General features: G+C 35.6%; 1 protein-coding gene across 1 annotated transcript; it reads right to left on the bottom strand.

Annotated features, from left to right (window-relative positions):
* Nucleotides 1-3,329: 3,329 nt before the first annotated feature.
* On the bottom strand, nt 3,330-12,392 carry LOC114362614 (UNC93-like protein MFSD11). The gene is made up of 2 exons (XM_028318083.1): nt 11,975-12,392; nt 3,330-3,518 (listed from the first exon to the last, which is right to left on the bottom strand). Exons 1-2 carry the CDS (start codon nt 12,059-12,061, stop codon nt 3,345-3,347), a joined length of 261 nt encoding a protein of 86 aa, XP_028173884.1. The 5' UTR covers nt 12,062-12,392; the 3' UTR covers nt 3,330-3,344.
* Nucleotides 12,393-12,735: the final 343 nt, after the last annotated feature.

Here is a 12,735-nt window from a genome sequence, read left to right on the forward strand (position 1 = left end):
GACTTAGTTGCAATCAGAATTTCAGGATATGATTGGATCACAAAAAAAAACTTACTATTTCCGAAAACGATCGGAAAAATGCTCATAAAATAATCAATATAATAAATTGGAAATCCGTTACATGATGTAATATTAATCGAAAGCGGGAACAAGAAAGCGTAATTTATAAATAAAACAATTTCATTAGTTATTTATTGGCCTGGTTAGCGCAAGACATAAATAATAAAATATGTATGTACTGAATTTTGCGATTTGAAAGGCATAGAACAGGCAGTCGATACACGTTAAGGTTAGATCCCTGCTTTGTATGCAGGCACCGACTGCGATAACGGTCCCCGCATCCAACTATTAAGTTTGTACTTCACTACGGGAATATTGGTAGCTTGCATACTTTTTCACATAAACTGTTCAAACGATTTTGCTTTGGAAATATCTAGCATACTTAACTTAGTTGTTATTGCAACGCAATCAACATAAATTTTCCAACACTGAGAGATCAATTAACGTCAAAACATTAACCTAAAACTAAGTATTTTAAAATTGTTTTTAAAATAATGATGTTAATGATAGGTGATCAGTAAAGTGCACCGTTTTAAAATTTAAAAGCAGTAGATGCAAAATTACAAATTCAATCAGGGACACTCTACATTGTGTCCCGCTTAGTTAATTGGATAATTGGGACGGCATTTTGGTAGAATTTGTGTTAAACGCCCATGTCGTTAGGACAAACGTGATAATAAATTCAGTGCATTACAGTCGTGTTATAACGAAACGCAGTTTAGCATTAATTAATTATACAGACGATTTGATCGTCGAAATTGCCACGCTTCAAAGATTTCAGTGGATTACTGCTTTACATATCCATCATCCATATCCATCCACAGCATTTAATATGCAGTGAAAAGAATGAGGCGAGGTCTATGAAGTCGTAGCATAGGGTTGCCATTCGTCCGGGTTTCCCCTGATTTGTCCTAGTTTAGAGGGCGTCCAAGGTGCATTCCGGGAGGGTTTTCATTTGTAGTCCGGGCTTAAAAAAATTCTTAGGCCAATGGCGGGCGACGCGACTAAGTTTAAAAAAATCCTGTCGACAAATATGGGTTCTTTTCTGGCACATGTGGTTCTGGGCTCCAAAATCCGAGTTTTTCACGCGTTTTAGCCTGGTTGCCAAATTTTAGAGATGGCAACCCTAACCGAGCATAACGTCCATTGTAGCGCAATATTCACATGAATGTGATAATGGACGACGTTACGACCAGCCTAGATGGAGAAAGTGTCTTCTTGCTTTAAGAGTGTGTTTTCTTTACCATGTGGATAAACTTCCTTATAGTTTACTTGATTTAAGAAAATAATTGCAAAATGTTCCTCTGCAAAAATGATAAATATTTCAGAATGCGGTAAACAACAAGATTGATTTGTATTGAACAATTCAAATAAATAACAAATATTATTAGTTCTGTTTGACTACACTTTTTTCACTTTTTTCTAATTCTACTTGGTTTTCATCAGCAAAAAATGTATTTAAATATTTTTAAGTAAAAAATAATTTATCTAACATTTTAGCCCCGAAATAAACCTGTTGTTGTTGACATTTTCCTTGAAACAATCACCTACTAAACTACTAAACAACAGCCTTTACGTAATTAATACAGTCCGTTGTTATTCGGCCTAAAGATTAAAATAGATAAACCGCTCTTGCACAAACAATAATGCCCGAGTTTCGAGTTACTAACAACTAGTTTTAGATCGATTACATTACCAAGTCTGATAACTAGGTCCATATGGATTTAATAAATACTAATAGTAATTACGTAATACTTGTAGTAAAAAGTACAGTTATTTGTCTCCAGAGTCTAGAACTCCAGACTTCGAAGTTAACACGTCAAAAGTCTAATCACTACAGAGGAAATTTGCATTAACTCAAAAGTCACACGTCTCTATTCTCTATCATTCAGTCCCTTTCCCTTTGAAAAAAGCAAATAAATTCATAGGTCCATAGCACAAATAATTACATACTTATGTAAGCTACCACAACTTTTCTGTGCCTGCCAATATGCGTAATAATTATTTTTTGTTAAAATCTAGGTCAATGTTGACACACCTTCGCGCCAACTTCAGCCACTGGACACACCTCCTTTTAGCGAGTGTCGACCGAAAAGTACAACTCTTTACTTGTTGCATTAGAAATTAGAGTCAATGCCTTACACAGTACGTGCCATGCTTTTAAAGTCTTTACAAAAGCTTTTCTTTGTCTGTACACAAATTCCAATACATGTATTCCAAATTTATTACGATCCATGTTTTATTATTAACATTTGCATTCCTTGGTACTTTGCAAAATTAAAAAAGGAGTGAAACTTAGTTGGAAGTTTTAAACTCGCGAAGTAAAAAAGAAAATGAAAATATTGCTTGTAAAATGATCGTAAGTTTGTCAAGTTGGTTGTGTTTATGACAACTTTAAAATTAAAAGGTGGTTGCGCTTTCTTATTATTTACTTGCGTACGTGGACCGACGACACCGTAAAAGTAGCAGGAAGGCGCTGGACGCTGGCCGCTACCAACCGGGCAACATGAAAAGCATTGGGAGGCATATGTTCAGCAGTGGACGTCCTATGGCTGAGATGATGGTGATGTACGTTACGTATAGTCCGCGATAACATAATTCATTATGATGAAAATCTTATGAAAAATAGACTGGACTCGGTTCAGCTCAATGAACCTGGTTTACTCTCCGAGTTCAAGATAAAATTTAAATAAAAGCAATCAAGACACTACATAATTACCTACTCATAATGCATATAGTAAATTTGGCGTCATAACTTTAGAGTTGCCAAAGTCTTAAATGGGATACTAAGAACAAGGAACTTTAGGATAAGTCAAGGTGCCAACAAGCCATGATTATTGGCTGGGCCCTGTAATGGCCAGTTAAAAATGGCCAGGGTCGCGTATATGATGGCCAGAGATGTGTACCCATCGCCGCTGAATCCAGGGACATCTAATGTTATGCTTCAGGATTCTTAGTAAGTACTCACAGATAAGTGAAGGCGCCAATAAGCATGGCGCCCCTGGGTCCAGTGATGGCCAGTTAAAAATGGCCAGGGTCGCGTAGATGATGGCCAGGGATGTGTACCCATCGCCGCTGAATCCAGAGACATCTAATGTTATGCTTCAGGATTCTTAGTAAGTACTCACAGATAAGTAAAGGCGCCAATAAGCATGGCGTCCCTAGGTCCAGTGATGGCCAGTTAAAAATGGCCAGGGTCGCGTATATAATGGCCAGAGATGTGTACCCATCGCCGCTGAATCCAGAGACATCTAATGTTATGCTTCAGGATTCTAAGTAAGTACTCACAGATAAGTGAAGGCGCCAATAAGCATGGCGCCCCTGGGTCCAGTGATTGTGATAATGGAGGGCGCCATCCAGTTGCAGATGGCCAGGGTCGCGTAGATGATGGCCAGGGATGTGTACCCATCGCCGCTGAAGCCAGGGTCATCTTGCGTTATGCTGTCGAGTATGGTTTTCTGTAAACAAAACCGGGAAACGTTCAGGAAATTGATTTTCCTCACTGCTGACCTTAACAACGTCAAGGATATTACATCAGGTATGTCAACGAGGTTTAGATGATTGTAAAATATATTTTTTGATACTGTACATTTGGTGCGTAAATAAAAAATTTGGTACCTAAGTACAGCCGGCGTCAAATAGTTCGTAACACCCAAAGTAGCAAGAAAGTTTGCAACAGTGTTGTCAACTTTTTGTCTACTTTGGGTGACATGAACTATTTGACGCTGACTGTACTATGGATGGGCATGTCATCCTATAGTTACGGTTTCACATCTAAGCGCTGAACTATGACTTAACTGAAACAGAGGATGAAAACTTGTGAAGGTAAAAAATAAGAAATTATGGCTCTTATAAAGTTAGGGATATAAAAATTATTATTTATGCTTTTGGTACGGGACTATTCCCACCTCTCGTTCCCACCACTGCAACTCCTGTGTAGCCAGGATCTACAGCTTAACCGCCACAAAAACCCAACCAATGAAGGTCAAGTTTGTCCCGGGGGAAAGTTAAACTGTCATTGGACCCGCAACGAAATTAATCAGAAGAACATAGGAGGAGTATGCTTTTGGTAATAAATAAAATGAAATGTGAATGAGAAGGGACTTTAGTTAGATCTTATAACCGCATAAAGCGAGGTAGGGACTTTTTGTGATGCAACCAAATTCATGATAGACGAAGCCGTTAGCAGAAGCTAGCGTACAGATTATAATACAGATGCTCATTAATTTTAAACAAAGGTCGATGTTAAAACATTCCATTTTTAATTAGTATAACGTATAATACTAATACAAAACGATATTTTTTACGTTTCAACCTTCAGATATAATTCAAAGAGCATTAGTTCAAGGAGCGATGACACAGACGCATTATCTCAAGAGCAAAATATCGCGCAGTAAGAAAGTGGGTCGAAAATAATTATTGTAGAACTGTGGTCACTGCACTGTACTACGGTGACCAATATTCCTGTTTTGTAACGGTTGACCGGTATTCAACTTTGGAAACTAATGAAGTACCAACCTACCTTCTTTAAAAAGCCAGCCAGCCTTTTTTGTTCATTTAAATATAGGCTCAATAAATACTATAGTGGAAAACATCAAGAACTTTAACTTTAAAGTCAAGAACAAACAAATGAAAATTAATTAAGCTTATCGAATTATAATATAATGGTAAAAGCTTTTGAGTTAGCCGATGTTGAAGGAAACAAAGCATCTCTGCGTAAAAAAAAAGAAAGTAGAAAATTATTAAAATATAAAAAAGAAAGTGTGCAAAAAGGGTCATAAACAGATTAGGTAAGCCACAGATTCCAATGGCTCCAATCCGTGACGCAATGAAGTGCCCAAAACCCAGCAATATCTTCAAAACTTTATGTTTAGTCCAGTTCGTAAATCTTACTTTATAGTCCTTGATGCGACCAATACAGCGATTACACGGCTTGTTGCATTTCAGCTTATGCAACGTAAACAAGTGTAGGATGTTTAACGAAATCGGCACAAGACAGTGAAATCCGCCGCCTAAACGAGAGTTCAATACACATAACAATTTACAAATGTAATAAAATTATTAGAGTAGAAAATACAGCAAATGCTCGAGAATCTTATTCCCACTTGACTGCCACCGCTTCATGTTCTTAAATATTGTAATAAATTGAGTTTGTATTAACCAGACAATGGAAAATAATAATTGCTGATTTCGTTCAAAAACTGTTTATAGGTTTTATACAAGCTTTTTTTTTTCTATAAATTGTATGTGGCTCGACTCAGTCAGAGTAACGCTTTCCTGGGGTATGTTTTATTAATAAAACAATTGCAGATGATGTTACATTAAGGCACGATTTACACAATGGACAATAATTATTATTGAAAATCAGGTACTGTTTAGAAATAATAGAAGATTTCCACACGTGCAAATTTAATTATATTTTATGTAATTAACTGGCTGGTAACTACGTAATTCAATACACAATATGTTGAAAAACATAGTCAGGAAGGCAATGTCCTATTATGTATTATCAGAAAATGATGCTTCCGTTGTGCGACATGACATAATATCGTCAATATAAATTATTTTAAACCAGTGATGGTAACTACTTAATCAGTTCAGTAGGTATGGAAATTTTGAAAAAAAAAGTACCTAAGTATGTAATTAACGGTACTTTCATAAGTTTAAAAATACCCATAATATAAGGTTCAAATAAAAGGAGCTTCAAAATAAACACTGAACCCAAAAAGTTTAAGTAGAGTCCATTCGTTACTGTAAAAATTAGAGATGAAACGGATATCCGGCAACTATCCGGTAGGCCGGATATCCGGCCTAAATTTACTCTCCGGCCGGATACCGGATAGTAACTCACTATCCGGCCGGATACCGGATATTAAAAAACTACGACAATTTCCTTTTAATAAAATGAAATACATTAATCTTTGAGGTAAATATCAATAAAATGGCTTATAATAATGACGGCTTTTATTTAAAGTCCAAAAAGTTACAAAAAAGCCATTCTTCAAAAAGCCTTTCAAAAAACTAATTTCTTTTTTGGGCTATTCACTCTAATGACGAATACATAAATACAGGGTGGCCCAGAAGAAAATTCACTTTTGAAAATTGAAGGAAACTTTAACCATTGCAATTTGAAGGAAAAATGTAATTTATTTTTAAATTTACCTTTATTAAATTACATCGCCCAGGAGATTTCTTTGACGCTTACAACATTCGATCAACATACATCAAAATCTTGAAATGCGTTCGTTAGAATTACCTCGAAACCTATTTTCAATTTTTTGCCGAATGCTCAGCTTCAGTTGCTGCATGTTTGTTGGATTATAAAAGTATTTGCCCCCAGCATGTGCTCCACGGCCTTACCAGCTGCTGCACACAACAAGCAGCGGGGAACCTGGGCCGGGCACACCTTGGCCTTATGGCCCTCTTCACCGCAGCGGAAACAGAGTCCACTGCGGTCAATGCCAGCGGCGCACTTAAAGGCCGTGTGGCCAGTGCCCCAACAGGCGACACACCTTGACGGCCTCGGTTTCAACAGCGTTACCTGTACCGAGGCCCATCCGATTAATAGCCGGCGACACTTCGCCAGCTCTTTTGCTACCTTAGCAGGTACCCGCACTATAACGCTGCGGGACTCCCTGGCACCACTGATCTTGCCCACTGAAAAAGTAAGTAAATTTTAAAATAAATTGCACTAAATTTCCTTTAAATTGCAATAGGTAAAGTTCTACAAAAATGTACAGTTTTCGTTTCATTGAATTTTCAAAAGTGAATTTTTTTCTGGGCCACCCTGCAGTAAATAATATCTGTTAATGTCTAAATATTGCCAAATAAAAAAGGCGATTTTTTTTTCACTGATGGTTTGATGATGATGCATGCAGTTCAGTCAGATTACGCAGCAAGTAAACTAATTTTCGCTATTCAATCACACACTCACGATAGCAACCGAAATCGCTCGAATTGATCTGCCCCTTAGACAAGTGGCATAATCTGACATTCTATTCGGACAGATTCGATTTTCGAAAAGTGTGACTAGTCTAGTCTACTAATAGACCCACTGATCGCCTTCGAAGCACCTGTGCGGCGCTAAACTCGTCACGACATGAAACGAGACAATGGGCCAACTATCCGGCCGCCGGATATCCGGCTATCCGGCCTAGCAGCTGGCCGGATATCCGGTATCCGGTATCCGGCCAAACAACTATCCGTTTCATCTCTAGTAAAAATACAAGATAAGCTTATGGCAATGACATTAACGATAAAATAATGCTGTTGTAATACCAATCCTTTGATTTCGAAACCACTGGCACAAAAGGCGAAAACGTCCACCCAGTATTGCCATATTTGGACAAATATCAATAAAATATTGACAAAGGCTAATAATGCATTTAGACTTTTAGAGCGTCTGCGGACTGTTCCCAATGACCAAATAAATGCCATAGAGTCAGGGTTCTTATGTGACAAGAAATAGTTGCGAAATATTGAAAACCTTATACAACATAAGCCATATTTATCTTTATGTAGTTACGTTATAAATATTCGTATGGCCTGGACCTGCTTGAAAAAGTAAACAATGATTCGCGCAATAACTAAACACGTAATTAGCTAACTTTATCATTGAAATGTCTGCATTTCCTCACTTTTACGGCCACTAGGAAATTTGCAAAATGTAATAAAACATACACGGGTATATCATAATAGAAAAGATAACTAAACTTAATTTAATAGTACGTAATATTCATTCTGTTTTACTAACAAAATGTCATTTATTCATCAGACATCTTCATTCCCAAGTTATCTACTAGTAGAACATGACGTCACATCGACAACCGATGTCGTAAACCCTTGAAAACATATCATTCAATCTAATTGACCTAAATAAAACAAAAACAAATCCTTGAAATTATCGAATATCTACTCAAGCAATGCCATCTATTGCATTAAACAATCATGAAGATGTCCAAATAAAACAAGATAGATAAATTAATAAACATGATGATAATGCATGCATGATAACAAATAAAGTTAAATGTTAAATCTGTTAATCTTCAAAACGATTGAATATTTTGGATATTCCATTAATTTTTATAGCGATATTGACCAGAGATCTGGCTATGGGATGACAGGATACGCAAATGTAGTTAGAAGTCTGCAGAAGTGACTAAAATCTGTGAATTGAGGTGGTATTTTTTTCAAAATTTTGGAAAAGTAAGTTCTAGAAACGTTGAGATTAAGAGGGGTACGAAGCATCTATTACGCATACAATAATGACCCACCCCAGATGTGAGATAATGTGAATTTAAAGGAAAACCGCTGTTAAGTTACACGTTTACAAATAGCGTGCTACGAAATATTACGAAACAACTAACTGGTAGGTAAGCCACTTAGTACATAGTTAACTGCAAAGTAATTATTGGGATATGCTGTAATATCAAGTATCAAACAGAAAAGTGCAGCAACCGTGCAGAGTTAGGTATTATTACGTTGCACAAACTTCGGACAAGTCGATCGATCCCGATCACTCTTTCGATGTTTGATCCATTGACCTACAATTTATTCTAGAACCTCAATTTAATTTTTACTTTCTTTAGTTTATACTTTGGTCATTTTAATCAGGCAACCCTTTGAAAATGAGATGAATATTTGATTAATGATAGTTCTCACTACTAATTACTATTTAGATGAGTTATTTTTGGAAAGTTATCGCCCAGTATTTTTTGATAAACGAAAGATTGGGCTTGGTAAATATCTCTTTTACGGTAATTAGAAAATGAAATTGTGATGTATACCTAGAGTCTCATCCAAAACTCTACGCGCTCATCAAGTTAGTGCATTTTGCCCAAGCTCTTCCTAGGTTAAAAATCGATCCCAAAAAATTTTCAGCGTAGGCCCAAGTTTCAATTTTCAGTAACCCTTACATATAACTAGTGATTTAGTTAAACCTTTTTTTTATCCAAGCGGTCATCTTACATAGCATCTTCTAATAAAAGTCAGTGAAGGCAGACAAAAAACGCCGTTAGGTTATACAATATTGCGAATCTCGGTCGATGATCTCAATTTGTGTTATGTAATGTAGGTACGAACTCGCTTATTTATGTGTCAATAAACTGGGTAATGTCGCTGTCAAGATCTGCACTCGGACATAAATCGTGTCACAATCAATTGTAAATAATGTAGCAATAATAATAAATAAGGATACGTTTGGCTACAGATGGGTAATGATGCAATTTTCTTTTATAGTGAGTTTTATTAAGTAGGTTTAATCATTAAAGGTAAATCAAAGAATCAATAATAATTAAATGTCTCTGACAGTCCTCCCACAAGTCTCAGTGTCCTACGGAACTGACTTATTGACAGACACCCTACTAAAAGACTACAATTAGTTATTTTAGCAACTACAAATTAAGATTGGAATAATCGTATTAATTTTAACTTAATGTCCTATCTGTTCTTTGTTTATCTAGTTAATTGCGTAACCAAAGCAAAAACCAGAACAGTGTAAAGTAAGGGAGAAAGTAGCTTCTCGGGCAACTCCTTAAAATATCCTGTGCAAGCTTTCACAAACATTTTTGCTGCACCGCCAAAATGTGTACTTATTAAAATCCTTTATTTATGTGCCTCTTTATTTTAAGTCTATAAGGTAACCAAAAAAGTTAGTCGTATAAAATCGTAATGGTTTTATTATTGTCTCAGTCACAGCATTCCTTAAAATGAACGGAATATTTTTAAGTTCGTTTAAATAATGAAATGGCATATTAACTTTACTTGAACCACATACATACGGCAGAAGGCTATTCGAAGTCCGAACATTGACTCAGGACGAGTTTTCGTTAAAAATTTTTTTATCCTTAATTTTACGACGCTTTGCTACTAAAGTCCACGCCTCCAGTAGCGGTCATTTCCCGTTTGCAATGATCTCTGCAGAGTGCAGACAAAACCGGTGTCATTAACGAATGTCGAGCAACTACATCAAGAGTCGAGTTCCTCAAACAAGACCCTCCCTCATCTATTAACTTTAACAGCCATCTGTATGCAGAATGGCACGTTCTTACGAGCCAACAAGCTTCCTGTATGACTATTCACGGAACGGCCTCACAACAGATTAGAAAGGTCATTAAAGAATATCGCAACTTCATAACATAACATAGCTTTCATAACTCTACAAATCTATCAACTTGACATTTATAGGGCAACACTATTGAAGTGTTGCAAGGTCATGTTGATAAAGTATGCAAAGATTCGTGCTCTTGTTGTCGTTCTCGTATCCGTTTATGCCGCATTGAGGAATGTGGTTCAGTCTAGCTAGTTACTATTTTGTTGAAATGTTCCTTTCCAAAACAGAAATCATATTATTTATATTATTTAATTAATAATAATGCGGAAAAAATCTAATGAATAGGTCGCGCGCCGATAGTAACCGTTAAAGTTTGGATTTCTGTAGAGTCTACAGAAATCCAAACTTTACAGTGTAGACTATTAAAGGCCTAATATTATTTGAGAAAAGATCTGAAAAATTTCCTAGCGAGATTGTCAGTTTAATCGATATCCTTATTGCTATTGACATTAATCACATCTAAGATGATGTCGCGTCGCGGTCAGGAGTAATGACGGCATTGTTTGCCTGCGATTGCAACAGCATAGCAAATTGCTGGCGAAAAACATGACATTTTCGCTCACTTCGAAACGTGTTGCAAGTGTCGCAAGTTATGCGACATAAACATAAGACATAATGGCACAAGGCTCGCATGGGGTGGCGCTTTCTATGCACGGAAGAGAAATGAAGTAGGAAGTGCTAAGAGTAGGGTCACCATCCGTCTAGATTTTTTCGGACTTTGGGTCTTCCGTTCAGACTTAGGTGAGGGTTCGGTAAGCGGTATTCCGTATATGCCGGCGCGAAGAAGAGTCAGAATGCGGTCCGGTAAAAAGAGCGGCAGAATGGTAGATTATTTTGATTAAGATAAAAAAGTAACAAAACTATATTTTTGATTTTTAAACAAGAAGGTATACTTCTAAAAGGCGTGTCGCAATTTTGTTTAAAACTTAGATTATAAATAATAACAAAAATTACATAATAGGTGCTTTAATGCCTTGTCAATTAAATAGCTTAATTACGGGTTAATAAAATATATAAGTTATAGTTAATGCATCTGCATTAGTCAGATAGACCAAACTGGAAAGATGAAGCCTACTTTTACTTTCATCCTACAAAATACAGTGAATCAACTTCTAAATTTTTTAAAACAAAAATCCCACAAACTGCATGCAAGTAAAAAAAAAGATCAAATAATTAGTAAGTAGGTAATAGGTACTATTAGACATACCTAATGAAATTGTCAAGATTTTAACTTTATGGTTAGCACCATTGATCTAATGAGATTCCAACTAGAAAATAGCAGGTAAGATTTTAATTTCACTACATTTTATTATATTTAAAAATAAACATTATTATTTAAGTTTCTAAAAGATACTCAAAACCTGAAGAGTGTAACAACTGCTTGCAAACTAAAATCAATCAAGCTATTAGAGTTCCCAGATAGAATACATTAAAATTTTCAAACATGCTTGAATTAGTTCTTTTTCCATAATAAATCAATAGTTTTTCTAAAGAAATTTAAGTCTTTTAGTATGAAGCAAAAAGAAAATATAAATAAATGTTTATTTAGCATGAAAAAAATAGCTAAAGAATGTTAATTATAATAATGTAATAACGCTTATGCATAGCCTTACAATTTAAATAATATTATTGTTAAGTGCTCAAATCAAACATTTATTCTTCACATAGCATAATCAATCACAAAAAATAGATTTTACAAATTGTAAAACCAAGGCATGCTGTACTGTGTAAGTATTGTATGTGTAGTTATAGTAAAGTATTAAAATTATTATTATGATATTTTTAATCGATAAATCCACTCACCTCTATGTTTCCCATAGTTTGAAATGCAGTAAACACAAACATAAATCCGAATCCAAGTAAAATAACATTTATAAACTTTCGCTCCATGTTGGCTTCTATTTGTATCAAGTTGGAGAGAGAAAATCAATTAAATATTGAGAAAATTACCACGAGTATGATTTGAATACGAAAAATAAAGAGTAGTTGTCCTAAACTAATTAAAATTTGTACGCGACACTTCTGACCAGCAACTCCGAGTCAACTGAAATGTATCGTGCCTTGCTTCAAGATTTCTACAATAAATTCCATTCTCTCAACTCCCTCCTCTCGTTATTATAGATACAATTCAAGTATAACAACAACGATGCAATGCAACGCAATGAACAACTAATATAAACAAAAGTCTTCAAGACCCACCACTCCAAAATACGAGTTTGACGCAGTTTGACGTCAGATTTAACGTCACATTTTTGACAAGCAGCTGACATTTGTCAAAGTCAAATAAATTGTCAACCAAAGATAATGTAAAGATGTAAAGCGATTGATTACTACAAAAAGAAAGCTTTATACAGCGTGTTCCAAAATTAATACTTCACAGTTTCACTCTGAACAGGAGGAGACTAGATTTCGTCGTTGCCAAAATAAAAGAAGAAGACGAAGAACAGACGAGATTGAACAAATTTACTCTAAAAACATCGGATAAAAAATTACTTAGATTGGTTGGTTTTTCAAAACTCATCAAACTTTACTATGGACATTAATAACTAAAATATCTCATCTCC

This window comes from Ostrinia furnacalis, unplaced genomic scaffold, assembly GCF_004193835.3.
Source record: "Ostrinia furnacalis isolate ACB-3 unplaced genomic scaffold, ASM419383v2 OfSCF0389, whole genome shotgun sequence".
In the NCBI taxonomy this organism is placed as follows: domain Eukaryota; kingdom Metazoa; phylum Arthropoda; class Insecta; order Lepidoptera; family Crambidae; genus Ostrinia; species Ostrinia furnacalis.